Source organism: Lontra canadensis, unplaced genomic scaffold, assembly GCF_010015895.1.
Source record: "Lontra canadensis isolate GAN:19392208 unplaced genomic scaffold, GSC_riverotter_1.0 scaffold111, whole genome shotgun sequence".
Classification (NCBI taxonomy): Eukaryota; Metazoa; Chordata; class Mammalia; order Carnivora; family Mustelidae; genus Lontra; species Lontra canadensis.
Window position 1 is genome coordinate 1230806 of NW_022631105.1, and position 16521 is coordinate 1247326.

At 61.8% G+C, this 16521-nt stretch overlaps 1 protein-coding gene across 1 annotated transcript in view; it reads left to right on the forward strand.

The window, feature by feature from the left end:
- The window catches only part of PTPRN2 (protein tyrosine phosphatase receptor type N2), a 710237-nt gene extending 706221 nt beyond the window's left edge, over positions 1 to 4016 (forward strand). The window contains exon 23 of the mRNA XM_032840229.1: positions 3891 to 4016. Within this exon, the coding sequence (XP_032696120.1) occupies positions 3891 to 3962 (72 nt within the window). The 3' untranslated portion in view covers positions 3963 to 4016. The remainder of the gene's footprint in view (positions 1 to 3890) is intronic.
- The last annotated feature ends 12505 nt before the right edge of the window (positions 4017 to 16521 follow it).

Here is a 16521-nt window from a genome sequence, read left to right on the forward strand (position 1 = left end):
CCCCCATCCGCCTTAACTCACGACGGCTTCGCCCAGCCCTACTCCACGAGAAGGGCGTGCCCCAAGTTCAATTTAACAAAAGGGGAATTTCTGTGGGAAAAAATAGTGTCATATAATGTGAATACTCTTCCGTTGAAGCCAAGAGAAGGTCGCCTGCAGGCGGTTCACGTGAACACGTGTGGTTGGACTGTGCCACGGGAGCCGTAGACACAGAACAGGGGCTGGTGGGCACCTCGCCACCAGGACTGGACACCCGGTGTCACCCAGCGGTGACGGTGGCTGGACACCCGGCCCCAGCGCACAGCCTGACCGCACAACTCTTATCTTCACGTTCAAAAAACCCGACAGCCGCTTCTCTACCCGGAAGCAAAGCCTCGGTCCAGCAAGGCCCAGACGCAGGCCGCGTGTCTCCCCGGGGCGGGAACTGGCCACGGAGCTGGCGTCGGCCGCGGGCACGTCCTGTGCAGCGGGGTCACAGCCCGTGAGACCCGAGCCCCTCACCGCACATTTGTCAGGAGTGTGCTAGGACGCGCATTCCTAGGAAGGGAGATGCAATCGCGGACGCAGTGAAAACAGCACAGTCACAGGGTGAGCAGTGTCTCGTCTTCTACGCCTGCTGTGGGACAGACCCTCTCCTCTGTGCCCTCATCTCGTGAAGGTGCCTCCTTAACGGAAGGCCTGAATGCTCTCTAACGACACTTTCTCTTCGATGTTCACTTTCAAAAAGAAAAGCCGACTGACCCGGTGTCCCCAGGAAGGACTGATGTCGCTTGGCCCCGGGTGGGTGTGCACGGGGTACACGTGGGCTGCCCACACCTCGTGCCTGCCCCTCTCTGGCACGTCTCTGCATTGGGGTTTCGCCCAGTCCGTGATCTGCTCCACAAGCCCGTCCCCTACCTTGCTCAGGGAGCAACAAGGACTGATTGAATTAAGTGTAATCCAGCTCACAGCCCCAGCCTCCCGACCCACGTCCTGCCTTGTGAGAACCTGGAGATGGTTCCCCTAAGGTGCTGTGTCTCTATCGCCCCCCCCACATGCATGTGTGCATACCTGTGTGTGTGTGCATGTGACCATGTACATGCACATGTGCACACGTGTGCACACCTATGGACATGCATGTGTGCACTTGTGTGTGTACATGCCTTGCTGCACATGTATAACCATGCACAGGTGTCCATGTGTGCGTGCCTGTGAACACGCACGTGTACATGTGTGTGCGCACTATCTGTGCGCACACATGTGGCCGTGCACGTGCACACGCACGCACGTGTGTACCTATGTATGCACCGTGTGAACGTGCACATGTACACCCGTGAATGTGTGCGTGCTTATAAACACACGTGTGTGCAGTTACGCACACCTGTGTGCACTCATGTATGCAGGTAGCACACATTCGTACCAGTGTACACATGCACACACGCGCCCTCATGCACACATAGGAACACATACACTCTCGTGTGTGTACACGCATGCACGCACGTGTGCACACAGTCATGCACACACATACACTTGTGCACATGGACGTGTGCACCCGGTCCCTCGTCTGCTCTGACATCAGACGGCAAGGATGCTGCCAGGGCTGGGCTGTGAGGAACAGCTGAGCTGAGGGCCAGAGCGCCGTCTGTCCCGCCCCACCTTGAGGGAGACGCGGGAAAGCACTGCCCAGGAGGGGAGGGGCCATCGGCACTGCATGCAGGTGGCAGCCCCGGGACAGGCGTTCGCTGTGACCCCCTTCAAAATCAGTAATGAGGACAGTACTATGGCAATGCTGTGTGTCCCCGAGCCCTTTGTGTGAGCCACAGGGATCGCAAACACGCATCTGAGTGTGACTATAAATGCCCCCACACACACACGCACATGCAGCCGCCCCGAACGCCTCCGCCGACCCTTGCGGTCACCACAGCACAAGTGCGTCACAGGCTGAGTCTGCCCAGCTTGTCGGCTCCCGGGCTTCAGAGAGGCTGACGCAGGCCTGTCAGCAGAGGTGACGCCATTGAGATGCGGGTGTGCACTCCGTGTGCACTGGTGGCCGGAGACCAGAGCACGCGGCGGCACGGCCACTTGCGGCTGCTTCTCCAGGAAGGTGCAGGGTGGACACGGGGCTTGTCCTCGCTGACTGGCCCCGAGGCGCAGCACACAGCACGCCTCTGCCAAGGGCCCCTCATCCCTGGAAGCCCCCCTCTCCTGGTACCGGCGTGCCCAGAGCTACTCCCATGGTGGGACCCAGGGCCGTGCCACCCCCCACTGTGTCCCGCAGGCCCTCCCGCTCCCGGGGCCACCCAAACCACCCAGTAAGGATCTAAGCCTGTAGACGCGTCACACGTGCTACAAACATGGACTGTCTGATGAGGGCAATCGAGGCACAGGGTCACATATGCCGTCTGCTTTTGTCACGGACCCTGTAGCACGTGTTACCCCGACCGGGTCCTCCTGACGGCCACAAAGGCTTCCCAGTGTGTGAAGTTGCCGCCTTCCCCATCTACGCTATGTCCCGGGATGGGTGTTCAGGGTGTCAGAAGCCGTAGCAGGCACATGATCCCGGACTGAGTGTTCCAGAGTCTCCGTTCGTCTTTGCACACTTCAGGTCATCACGAAACCCTGCTCTCCCCATCGTCAAGCCGGCGACTGGGGAAGAAATGGTCTGGTGTGACTGTGCGTCCTAAACTGGGTCCTCCCGAAGACGTGTGCCCCTGAACAGGCTGTTACCCAGAGAGACAGTGACAGCAGACGGCTTCCTGCCCCCAGTGACGGCCAGAGGCCACTCCCCTGGGATCTTCGAGCGTGAGAGGGACGCCCGGCGCGTGGGGCCTGCCTCCTGACGCCACTGCTGCACCGCGGCAAACTCACGGGGCACCCCTGTGACGGCAGCGTCCAGAACGTGCGTCAGGAGGCTGCGTGCCCACTAGCAAGGTCGCCGTGCGGGTCCACACGGGTCAGTCCTGCAGCGCCAGCGCAAAGAGAACACCTGGCGACAGTCTTTGGTCCCAAAGCGAGCACTGAAGCGCCCACCATTCTGTCGTTTCTGCCGCTCACCCGGCATTCAGAGTCCGCATTAACCGTGATTTCCGGATCTGCGGCTGCCTCCCCCTCGAGTTCTCACGCACTGAAACCATCCATAGGGCGTTCCTTCACCAGGAGCTCTCCGGAGGCAATCGTGTGTGCCACTTATTTTCCCTGTGACCTCCGGGATGACTGCGGTTTCCCATGCAGCGGCGGGCGCGTCGTGTGACGCGTGCAGGGGGTGGCCTGTGAGCCACGTGGCAGGGTGGGCTTTGCTTCTGACTGCCGAGCACACTTCCAGAGAACAGCCCTGACACCGCCCTCGCTTCCACCTCCTGGTCTTGGCAGGTTTGCGTGTGAGATGGCGTGCCCCCGCCAGCGTGTGCCTGTGACCGGGAGCACACGTGTGCACACACACGTCTACAACTGGACATGCTGTGGTGAGGTGGGGCTTCCCGGCGGGTGCAGCAGGGTGGGATCCGGCTGGACGCTAGGTCAGTGGCCATGACAGCGATGACACTACCCTCTGCCTTTCCGAGGGGAGGCCGTTTGGCTGGCCCCGCGGCAGCTGGCATGGGGTCTGGAGCTCGGAGCGGCCAGGGTCTGCGTCTGCCCTGGGCCTCAGGGGCTGGGCACTCTGCCGTCCCTGTGCGATCAGAAGGGACCAGGCGGGGGCCCCTCCGTGACAGAAGATGAGCGAGAAACCCTAGTCACCATGAACACGGGGTCTCGTTGTACAAACCGTCCGACCTCTCCTTTCTAGGCACATAGGTGGCCTTTCTTTTCTCTCGTGAACCGTTTCTTCCTGCAGAACACCACAACCGAGCTGGAGGCTGGAGTCGAGAGGAACACGGTCCCACTCACTCTCCCTCCCTTTCTCGTCCCTCCAGGAGCAGTTTGAGTTTGCGCTGACGGCCGTGGCGGAGGAGGTGAACGCCATCCTCAGGGCCCTCCCGCAGTGACCACCGAGGCTGGGAGCGGCCGCACCCGTGACCGTCACTGCGAATCGCGATGCCACTTAGCTGTGCGCCTCCAGTGTCCCTGCCTCGCCGCACGGCCCCCGGTTACCATGTGCATTCGTGTTCCCCCAGATCATGCTAAGCGGAGATTTGTGGGATCATCCAATCCCAGGGACAGTCACCGTATCTGTTTTCACTTCCGTAAAGCACACCTCCACGTTCTCATCCGCAAACAGTGTCGCAGCCGTGACGCACGTCTCCCCGGAGAGAGCTGGATCCCGGGCTGTAGCTTGGGGGGATGGGCCAGCTGGGCGGGGAGAGGACGCAGGGAAAGCCGGCGGCACGGGAAGTCCGTGAGGACCGCCGAGCGCGGGAAAGACACTAGGCGTTTGTCTGGAAGGGGCGGATCGCCGGGAGGGGCCCAGCTCCTGTTACCCTCACCGTCTGCAGCTTTGGGGAAACAAGAGTAACACGGTCCCTGCCTCTCTCCTCTGCTCCCACGTGGGCGACACCACCCCCGCGCTGTTGACAGCCCAACTCCGCCCTCCGCCCCCCAAAGAAGGGCTGGGTCTCTGGGCACACAAGCCCAGGCCAGCCGCCCCGGGGAGGCCTCACATCACCCACCAGTCTCGAGCCGCATTTTTAACTTTAAAGTCCAGATCTGCACGTTGCCAAAGCCGCTCCCGCTAATCCACTCTTTCCTTGGGGAGGACCGGGACTGGGGGAGCCGGCCTGGCAGGTAACGAGCTCCGGGGTCCCTGGGGAGCCCACTGGCCCCCGCAGGCACCTGTGCTCCCCTCTCGGGGGATGTCCTGGGCCCTGCCGGCGTCGAGAGCAGCCCCTGGGCTCCCCGTTTGCAGAAGGAAATGCAGGGAGATGGGCGTCGCTGGCTTTACTGGGTGTGAAATCCCTGCAGCAGGGAGAAGAGTGGAAACGGCAGCATTTTCTGGGCCTCCCCCGGGTCACCTGGGTCAGACACGGGTGTGACTTGAGTGTCTTGAGGGGATTTGAATTTGCCACCCCCCCACCCCGAGAGAGGAACTCGTGTTGCTGGAATGACAGCTTCTAAGAAGGCAGACAGGCTGCAGCTTGCGTGATAGGACTCAATGTGGGGAGACCCTCAGTAGCCTTCCTTGCCCGCTGACCCACACATTCTTCCCGCCCTGAACAGAGTCTGCCTCCCAGGACCCAGCAGCGTCCGCGGCCTGTGCTGGGGAGGAAGAGGCCAGAACACTGTCTGCGTCTTTAAGCGACACTCTCATGCCATCTGCTCTCATAGATCCATGATTTTTTGCGAGTTGTTTCTCCCTATCTGGAATCAAAATAATGAATAGAAACAAGTTTATCTGAATATAGGAAGCATATACCTACTTGTAATTTCTAACTTCTGATGTTTCGAAAAATCCTCCAGTGTGAGATATATGAATATATTTAGTTGTGTCAGATTAAACTTTTGATTTCACATTCGAATGGTCTTTATTTGGGGAGGACAGAACAACTTTCCCCGCCCGTCCTTTGCTCCTAGAGGTCAGGGAGCAGGTGGGAGACTTTCTGAGAGGTCTGCCTTAGCAGGGTCAGCCGTATGCCAAGGCTAGAGCATCCCGGAGACAGGACGCAGGATCTCCGTGACCAGCCGGGGCCGTGCTCCGTGCAGTGTCCCCACGCCCCCTTCCCGTGCCCATCTGCACGCTGTGAGCTCAGGGGCAGTGGCCGGTGACCCTTCCTTCCTGGGCCTCGGGGTCCCACCCCCTGGCAAACGGCCCATCCCCGCACATCCAAGTGGCCACCCCGAAAGGACACACGCTCACTCGGGAGTCTCACCTGACAAGGGACGGGCGGCACAGGGTGGGGCGCTGTGGCTGGTCCTGTACCGCCTCAGGGACCGCAGCGGCGCGGGCGGCGTCTGGAGTCAGCTGTCATGGAATCAGGTCCCATCGGCTTGAGAGCCTCAGTGTCCGCCCCCCCCCCCCCCCCCCCCCCCCCCCCCCCCCCCCGCCCATGCGCCGGTATGCACTTCTCGGGAGATCAGCCCGCCCGGTCTCGGTGGGCGGACACCAGTCACATCTGTCTCTCAGACCCCCCATCTGGAGTCGGCCTCATGGTCAAACCCCGCCTGGGCTTCAGCGGACTGTGCCGACACTGCCATGAGTCACTGACACTGCGGTCACTGGTCCCGCACACGCTGTGCTCGTCACACAAGGGAGGCCTGTCATGATAAGCCCACGTCCGAATGCGCCCCTGGCTGGCCCCAGGGCCTTGGTTATCCCCAAGGAAAGGTCCCCTCCCGCCGTGAATACAGGAACGCCGGACAAGATGTGCTGGAAACACGTGGTGCATGCCAGCTCTGAGGAAAGGACAAGAAGGAACCCACCATCCGCGTGGGCGAGTGTGGACGCCAAGCCGCAGGAGGGCTGGGGGCCAGCTCTGAGCCCCGGCTCTGACCCCGCACAGGTGGCCTCAGGAGGCGCTGTGCTGGAGGGTGGCCAGAGCCGGCTCTCCGCAACTGTGCACACGCAGAGACGTGCTGAGCCTATCCTAGGATGCACACTCAGCCAGTCCACGGTCGTGACACAGCCAGTCCTCCTCGTAATCCGGGCCACGGAGCCAAGGGCTCCCCACGCCTGCCTTCCGCGTTCACCAGCATCAGTAATCTCCTCCACTCCCCTGCTGATTCCCGGGATGCAAACACCCCCACGAGGAGTGACTTCGACAAGGGCTGGGCGGTGAGTGACCAGGATGGGACTGGGAAGAAGGCAACTGCTGGGCGGGAACAGGGACTCAAAGGAACTAGCAAGTGGCTGCCTGTGTGTTAACAGAAAGTTTCTGTTCGTACAGGGCACTTTCTATTAGCGACTGTATCCGACAACCAGTCCACAAAATCCACGCTGTCCCACACTGTCCGCGACACATCCCCGCCCGGAACCAGGCCACCACGGCCAGAGTCCGGAGACCGGCCAGCCGGCCCCGCGGTCCTGCTGGAGAAGAAAGGTGTCGGGAGAGGGGGTGGGGGCCAGCCCACCCTGTCCACGTGGCACAGGAAACCCGAACCAAACAAGCAGGTTCAAAGGTGACGTGAGCCCGGTGGACCCTCGGGCGCCGAGCCTCAGTGAAGGCAAAACCACTTGGGTGGGCCAGCAGCGTCCACAGAGGAACACGCCCCGAAGGACTGGACTAGCTCCCCATAAACCACCGCAAAGCTGGGGGGAGAGGACCGCGGCAGGGCAGGGACCTCCGAGTCACACACGACACCGGGCAAGAGGCAAGGAGTTCGAGCACACCAAACCGCCTGTCGGCACGGGGAGGGGGAAGGAAGCGCATTCGAAAAAGAACCCAATGCAACGTCTTTTCTTTTTTTTAACTATTTATTTATTTATTTATGGGGGTGGGGGAGGGGCAGAGGGAGAGAAAGAGAAGCCTCACGCAGACTCTCCCAACACCGCGCTGATGTCAGGACCCGAGCAGAAACCAAGAGTGGAACACGGAACCGACTGAGCCCCCCAGGCCCCCCGACACAGCTTCAGGGAGTGAAATCCAAAGGGAACGGTTACCTAGACCCCGGCACGACATGCGCTCGCGGGACAAGCTGGGCTTAAGGTCTCAGGTCCAGCCACAGGCTGGGAGCCTCTGAGGTACCAGCCGCGACCGGTCCGCAGGGCTGAGAACCCCGTAAAAGAAAGCCAGAAAGCGAGCGCAGGCGTTCTGAGCCGGCGCGGAGCCAGCGTTCTGGGAGGAGGCAGAACCGGGGCCAGGCCCCCTGCAGAACCTTCACCCGCAGCTCAGGGCACTCCCCACCCGGGGACCCTGCAGACCCGCTCCGACCCCAGGTGCCCCCACTCCAGCGGCCGCAGACACCTGCTGGAGGTCCTTGGTACCATGATGGCACGGCCTTCTGGACTGACCTGGGATGTGGGTCTCCCAGCCACAGGAGGGCTTTCTTCCCCGACAATACCCAGCATGCAGTGTGCACCAAGTGTTTACTCCAACAGAGGGGCTGCAGCCGCCGGTCCTGAGGGGCCTCAAGATCGCATGGAACACGGGGGCAGTTGGGGGGCTAAGGGGGACAATACGTGCGCTCCTCTAGACCCTCACCAGGGGGCAGCGAGCCCGGCACGGTGAGGGGTGGGTCACCCACCTTACAGGAGGCTCTGAATTCATCCGGACACATGCAGCGGCACCAAACACCCACCCCTCCCCCAGTCGCCCCCAGAGACCGAGTCTGCCGTGGTTCTAACTGTCCCCCTTCCAACACCGCGGGCGTCACCAGGAAGCGATTCCAGGATGCGTGAAATTGTTGCTTGAGACTGTTTCTTTTTTTTAACCAAAACTGTTATATGTACTCTTACAGGAAGAAAAGGGAAGAGCTATGCACTGCACTTCTGTAACCCGAGTAACTCGAGAATCACACAATGCCTCTCTTCACAGTGAGCCCCTAAATCCGTGCTCAGGGCTTTGCAACTGGGGTCACCACAGATCCTTGGAGAAACGCCCGCATGTGCTCATACGCGCACCTGCTGGTTGCTCAAGTCCTGGGAGCGTGAGGGCTCTGGGGTCACTGCCTGGCCCACGTGTGCCACGGTCAGCTCCGCTCCACCACGGCCCTCACCCCTGCCTCCCACAGGTAGCCGCAACCCATCCTTCCCGGCCAGACCCGCTCGGCACCTTCTCACTGGAGGCCGGGGCTGGTCAGGACTGCGCAGTTTTCCAACCTCTGCTGAAGGCCCGTGGTCATGGGGGCTGGCACAGCCCTGTCCACTGACAGGGAGTCCACTTGTCACCACACCCTGCCGCCGGGGGTGGGGCGTCCTCGCGCACAGTGTCCACACCGTGTCCTCACCGCTGTCTCCGTGGCGACAGGAGCATCTACTTCTCCAGTGTGTCCGATGAGGGCGGCGGTCACAGTGCCCCTCCCCGTGCCGGGCCCACCTCGCACCAGGGGCGGGCCCAGGGTCTCCCCCAGCTGGAGCCCCTTGGGTGTAGGAGGCTGCACGTTTCTTGGAAAATCACCTCCAGACTTGCGAAGAGCCATCCGCGAGCTGTCAGCTGTCTTTGCCGCCGTTGCTCTCCGTTCCCTCGGGGGGAAGGACAGTAACATTCCGTGAGATGTGTTGTGTGCTTTAGTGATCAAGGAGAACACTAATGAAACCTTCATAATTAGTGGAATAGGCATTCATTCTAAGATGTTTATTGGGATAGAAAATTGGAATTTGATTACACCTTTGTCCCTACACAGCGGCCGGGTTCCTTTTGTTCAGGCCTTGGGGAACCGGCCGTAGCAGTTCGTTAGACACGACGTGGCCGGGGAGGGTTGCGTGCGCCGGCGGGTGTAGCTGTCCTCCCGGACCCGGGCAGCGCCCCCTGCTCCCAGCACTCCTCCCGGGACCGGGGGTGACCGAGGGGCGTGGGCCCCGCTGCCCCGGGCCGGACACGCTGGAAAGTGCGGCCACACTCAGGCCCGGCCCCTCCAGGGGACCCTGCCCGGCCGGCAGCTGCGGGTTTGGAGAACAGCGGCCCAGCTGGCTGGACACGCCCGCAGCCGCTCCCGGGTCTGTGGACACCCCGGCCCGGTGGAAGCCCCCGGAGTCCACCCCGCACAAGCGGGAGGGCGGGATCTGGGGGCGAAGGAAACGGCGGGAAGGAGCCCGCGCTCCTCGGCTGCCGCGTGGGAACGTGACTTCCGGAGCCCTGCGGGGCTGCCCTCCCTCTCTCGCGCTCCCGCACCTGCCCGCACCTGCCCCGCCCATCGCGCACCTGCCCCGCCCATCGCGCCCCACGCCCCTCCCATCGCGCACCTGCCCCGCCCATCGCGCCCACGCCCCGCCCATCGTGCCCCACGCCCCGCCCATCGCGCACCTGCCCCGCCCATCGTGCCCCACGCCCCGCCCATCGCGCCTCAGGCCCCGCCCGCCAGCCCCGCCCGCCGAGCCTTCGGCTTCGTCCTGGGCGCGGGGTCTCTCCCACTCGAGAACGCGCGTGCTCGTGGGCTGCGCAGAGCGTGCGCGCCTCCTGCCTCTGCTGCGCCTCACGCGCCCTCAGCTGCTGTCCCTTGTCCCCCTTGAACCGGCGGAGTCAGTCCCTGAGCAACCGGCCCACCAGGCGTCGCAGTTACAACCCCGCGCTGCAGCGCCCTCCAGACTGGTGGGGGCGTGGGGGGCGGTGGGCACAGGGCTGGGGGCGGGGCCTGCTGGGGCACCCGCTGTGACGACCGATGGGGGGGACACAGGGTTGGGGGCCCCTGCTGGGGCACCCGCGGTGACCGCCCAAAGGAGGACGCGCTGAGGCTGGGGCCTGTAGGGGGAGAGGCCGCGGGGGCTGCCTCCTCTCCGGGGCTGGACAGTCTCCCCAGACCCGGGGGTCCTGTTAAGGAGGCACCTAAGAAAATGGCTCTTTCTCCCAGCGGAGGAGTCTGCGCCGCAGGAAGCAGGGGAGAACCTCCCCGTCTGGTTGCTCAAAGCTGCAGGACACAGGGAAAGGCCTCAGGTGGGACGTACTGGCTGCCAGCAGCCGGCCAGCCGTTGGGGCTGGGGACGGCTCTGGTTGGGGGACAGGGGCTCCCCTGCACGTGGTGCCTGCACCCTCATCACCCCCAGGCTGGTCACCACAGGGGCCCCGTGCCCAGCAGCTCCGGGGCCGCCCCACTCTGGTCTCCCACCGCATGGACATCTGGGGCCGGGGTGTCCCACTCGCCCTAATATGCCATCAGCACCACAGCAGACACCTTGCTTGACAGTGTGTCTCCTGGGTTCAAATGTGGGTTATTATCAGAAAACAGTATCGCTGGGGTGCCTGGGGGGCTCAGGAGGTTAAAGCCTCTGCCTTCGGCTCAGGTCATGATCCCAGGGTCCTGGGATCGAGCCCTGCATCAGGCTCTCTGCTCAGCAAGGGGCCTGCTTCCCCCTCTCTGTCTGCCTGCCTCTGCCTACTTGTGATCTCTGTCTGTCAAATAAATAAAATCTTAAAAAAAGAAAAGAACACCAGGATCTCTCTGCTACCAGCAGCTGAGAACCCAGCAGCCTCCTCCGTGTGGCCTACAAGGCCAGAGCTGCATTTCAGTCCCAATTCATCCCCTCAGCAAGGGATCCTTGTGCAGTGCACAACATGTACAACTGGACTCAGGTGGGAGGAACTGAGGGTCTTTGGCCTGAAGATGAGGTCAAGCAGCTCTGGATGGGCACAAGAATGTGCTTGGGAGATGCTGGCACAACACTCAGCACCTGCCCAGGCCTGGAACCACTAGGGCCCTGTCCAGCTGTAAGGTCACGGCGGAGTTTGGGTTCAAGGCCTACTGAGTCAGGGTTTCCATGCGGGAGTGGGGAATCTGGGCTTTTAACAAGGGTCAGCAGTTGGGGGCAAATACGCGACAGGTTCTGAGAGCACAAGCAGGAGGGGCCAACCCTGGCACACCTCCTTCACTCTGTCCTTTTATTCTTCTTCCCCGATTCCCTGCATTTTGTTCATTTTTGTCAAGTGTTTAAAAGCACTTGTCTTGCAACAAGATTAAAGACAGAAATAACGCTTTGAAGCCCCAGCCCGGGCCAGGAAGAATGTGGGCTCAGAGACCATCTGACCCCCAGGGGCCTCTTGAGTGTGCAAATGTGACGTCCTGGCCCGGGCTCCGCCTCTCAGTCTCCAAACCAGAGGGACGGATGGGAGATGTCCTGGGAGATGTCCGACAGGTGTGGCCTGGAGCCACCACAGCCCGTGCCAGCCAGCCCCTCCCTTGGCCCCTCCCCTGGCTCCGCAAGGTCTCCGGGCAGCAAACTGCCCCCCAGAAGCCAGCTGCCTCCCCAGGGCCTCGAACTTCCCGAGGCCACCACCAGCCTCCAGGGGGCCTCCCTCCACCCTTCTGCAGATGCCACCACAGCTTCATGGGGTCTTCCTCTCTGTCCCAAACTAAAATGCTGCTGGCTCTAGCGGGGCCACCCACCCGAAGCCCAGGCCCCCAGCCCCCCACAGCTCCTGCGCAAATTCAAGCCACCACATCCCTGGGCGACTGTGAGGACTTCTCTCTCTGCTCCTGCCTTGGCCCCCAAGGGTCTGCGCCCCACGCGGCAGCCAGGGTAGTACTATAAAACTCTGTCACCTCTTCCCTGCCCTTTCCTTCCAGAGGGGGAAGGTGGGGTGGGGAGCCCAGGGAGGTGGAGATGGAGACTGCAGGGGAGGGGAAGCCCAACTAAGGGTATCAGGGTCTGAGTGAACCTGTGAGTCCCACGATTCCCCAAGGGCCGGAAGTACTAAGGAGCAAGGTCTCAGGCCTGACTGGGGCCCGGCCACCCCCATCCCCACAGCCCCTGGGCTCTGATGTGGGGCAGCAAGGTGACTGAGACGCAAGGATGGTCTGTCTCCCTCTGAGCAAATGGACCTCTGTCACTTAGGATTTCACATAGCTTTTTTTTTTTTTTAAGATTTTGTTTGTAAGTCATCTCCACACCCACCGTGGGGCTTGAACTCACGAGCCCAGATCCAGAGCCTCCCGCTCCACCAACTGAGCCAGCCGGGCGTCCCTTGTGCACTTCTCTTAAACTGGCACTAGACCCCATTCCAGACAGAAAAAGAAAAAACTCTGCTCGTAAATAAAACTAATAAGATGATATAAATTTTTACAAGTTTGTTCATAATAAATTGCACTAAAACGGGATTTTCGTTTCCTCATATGCGCACGCAAGTTCCTGGGACACGCGGAAGGCTTGCGCACGGCGGCGGCTGCCCCAGAGAAGCTGTGCTCAGAAGCTCGTCCACTAGCCCAAGGTAGCCCGTCCGCCCCAAGGGGAAAAGCGGGAGGACCGAGCTGGAGCCTCCCCTCCCCGCCCCCGCCCCCAGCCTGTGCCGACCGCTGTCCACGCCCCCCGTGGGTGGTTCTCCTGACACCGGGCTGACTAGACCTAACGCTGGGGATCCTTGGGGTCCCACGGGGCAGCGCGGGAGCGAGCCCATCCAGGGCTGGTCAGGGGCGGCTGGCCCGCCCTGCTGTGTCTCTGACTGTCCCCTGCCCACTAGCTGTAGGGTCTGTGCCCCACACATCTGGCCCCAACATAGGGAATTCATGAAGGAAAGAAGAAAAGCCACGGGCTCAGAGACCTGAGTGTCCCTCCCGCCAAGGCCTACTGGCCAGAGCAGAGGGCACTTCCCAGTTCCAGGGCCGGGACGCAAGCCCCGTGTCCCCAGGCCTGTGCCTCCTGGGCGAGGGATCACAGGCTCCTTGCCACTGCCCAGCTAACCCCAGCTTCGCCAGAGAGGCTCGTGGGCACGGGCAGGCCCACAGGGGGCTGTCGGCGTAAATGGACGCGCCTGTCTCGGCAAGGAAGGCCAGTTCACAGGAGCCCCGTTCCTTCGGGTGCCCTGCCCCCCGCGCGGAAGAGTTTGGAGGGAAGCAGACAAGCGGCAGGGGGTGTCACACGGAGACCCCCGGAGCCCGGCACGTGAGTGCCAACCGGAGCCAGATCCTACTGGAACTCCCCCCGGAGCTCCCTGGGCTGGTTGGACCCACGGCCGACCCCAACCCCACCACTAGATACCAGGCTCACCCTGTGGCTCCTTGGGGTGGGAGGGGACGGAACGTGTGCTTCCCCCAGACTGGCCCCAACCCCAACCACGGCAGATTGTCCGCGCGGGAACGGGCCGGGGAACTGTCTCCCACCTGCCCAGGCCAGGCAGCTCTGCCTTCCCAGGCTGCCCTCCGGGGCCTTCCGCTCTTCCCCAATGTCCCCACTCGGCCCCAACCCCAAGTCCCCCCGGGAGGCCTCTTCTCACGAGGCAGGGCAGTGACGACCCCACTCAACCCGCACCTGAATGGAGCTTTGCCCACCCCTGCCTCTCCACAGCGCTCTGAGCCCACCGCGCGCGGCCTCTGTCCCCTGCCCCTGCCGTGGGGGCTGCTGGGATGTGAGGCACGGCGGCCCCTGCCCATTGGGTCCTGTGGGGAGTCCCAGGCCTGGGCCTTCGAGCGCGGTGATCTCCGCAGAACTGGTGCTGGAGGCCCGACTCAGGAGCACCCCTGACACCTGGAGGCTCCCAGACCCAGCACAGGCCTCCGGGGGCAGCGGCAACGCTCACGTGCCCATCCCAGCAGCCGTCTCCTGGCCCCTCTGGCTACAGCATTTGATGCTTCCCTCTCTGTCTCGGTCTCTGTCTCTCTGCCTGTGTCCCCGTTTTTGTCTCTCTCTGTGTCTGTCTCCGTCTCACACACATCCCTAGTTTTGTCCTTACAGACCAGCAGGTGCGGGATGCCCAGGCCTCTGCTGAGGGGCTGTCTGGAGGGGACAAGGGGAGGCCGGGAGGAGCGGTGACTTTCCAGTGAGGAGGTGGTCCGCGCTGACATCATCACTCCTGGAGCAAGTTCTCTTTTTATCCAAAAGAGGGAGGGTGTCTTTTTGGTTTGGGAACAAAAGTTGCCTTTCATAAGAGCTTGATTTAGAATTGTTTGCTAAAATTAAGCCTTTGTTCATCAGACATTTTTAGACTGAGTAATTTTCAACCCATGCCATATGATAAGTAATCTGTTTTATTAGCAAAAAAATAAAATTCTTGTCATATTTGTGCATGGATTAAATTAGACTTCCCGCGGTGTGTCGCTGGCTCTCCTGCGCGTGGTGGGGACCAGCAGAGCCTGAGTGTGGACCCAAAGCCCTGGGGGCCGGGGGCCAGCTGTGCAGACAGGAGGACCCGCCTCTGCCCTCCGAGCCCAGCAGGGGGAGGCACCTGCAGGGAGCGGGCAGCGAGGGGTCCGGGGTCTACTCCAACATGCCCCTCCCCGGGCCCTGTGCAAACGCCCCCGACAGACCCCTGCAGAGACGGGTTTTGGGCTCCTACTGTTCTAGTCTGGTCCATCTGGGGTGACTCCTTCTGTGGCAACAGGAAACCAACAGAGAACCTTGGGACCCCGCGGGATCAGAGCACGCGGTCGAAGCTTCATGGGCCTGGAGTCCCAGAAAAAAGAGGAGCGAGAGGACAAGGCAAAAATAATTGAAGATATAATAATCACCCAAGTCCCGCATTTAGTGAAAGACAGAATTTTATAGTCTGAGGAGGCTCAGCACAGCCCGAGCAGGAAACACACGACGGAAACCACGCTTCAGCACAGTCCAGCCAAACTGCTAGAAAGTCCTGACCAGCATCTGGAGAAAGTGGCCCATTTTGCAGAGGAAGGCAAGCACGCGGGCACGGCCACCACCGGGGCCACGGGGCAGGGAGAGCTGGGGAGCTGGGACGCTCGCTCGGAGGGCCAGGCCAGGAGCAGCCGACAGAGCTCTGTCACTCTCCAGAAGCCAGAGGCCATTCTGCGTCCCGCCAACCCCCAGGCAAGGCAGGGCCCTGGTGGTGAGTCTGGGCTTCGCTGTCTCGGCCCCTGTCCTCTTGAAGGTGGCGCTGGCTGCGGGGGTGTCGTATGCGGCCTGTGCTAGTGGCGACGTGTTTGCTCTGTGCCTCCTTCGTTGAGATTTCCCTCACAAAGGGACGTCGCGTCTTACCAGATCTTCTTCCGCATCGGCGGAGATGGCGGCATGACTCCCCTAACCTGGTTAAGGCGGCTCCGCCCTGGGTGGCGTGAGGGCGTTGAGCCGCCCTTGCGTCCCCGGAGTGAAGCCCGCCTGACGGCAGCGGACGACCACGTTGCTGTGCTGCTGGCCTTGGTCTGCCAATATTTTGTCGAAGATTTTTGCTCCACATTCATAAGGATATTGGCTTGTAAGCGCCGCCTGCATTTTAATTCTTTGGAAACTTGTGCTCCACGAAGCATAAATGTGAGAAGTTGCATTGACCCAAAATGTACATTTAACTAAAGCAACAAGTTTCCTGACCATGTCACTCAGTGGAAGTGACTGTTGCAAAAGGCTCCATCCCTTCAAGGCTCCGGGGAAATGTGCGTCCGGGGACTGGGGCCGGGCGGTGGTTTGGAGCACACCGGCAATTCCCCAGCCCACCTGCGGACGCGAGCACCCTCTCGAGTCCCGGCCGGCGCCCGAAGCACACCGGCTAACCAGGGACGGTGCCCACGGAGCTGTGAGGAGCTGCAGGGCACCGTCGCAACAGAAGGGCGCTCGTAACAAGGACAAGTGCGTGTTATTATCATAGGTCGGCCTGGACGGGCACAATCTGCATGGTCATCCTCCGGAGCGGGGCGAAGGCTGTGGCAGCATCTTGACAAAAAGCACGAGGTGTAGGCTTGCCCCGGGTCTTCCCATCCCCTCAGCCACTGTGGCTGCCTTTACCGAACGGTTTCCACCGGCTTCCCCAGAGACAGATCTCCGAACACCACAGCGTGGAAGAAAGGATCCAAGAGAAGGTAGAAGCAGCTCACAGCACTCCTTCCCGCTGCGGAACTCCGGCGTCCCCGAGTGGGAATGTTTGTCCCTCCCTACACCTGTTTCCCGGACCCAGAGCAAATGCACTGGGGCTGGGCATGGGCTCTGCCGCGGCTGGCTTCTCCTCCCCTTCCCGTGACGGTCTGCTGGGGGACACACCTGGGGCAGCCGTGGCAGAGCTCTGGATGGAGGCACGCGGGGCAGGGCACCTGTGCAGACGTGAGTCCGGAGGGTAGGAAACGGGGATGAGCCAGCAGTGGGGGTGA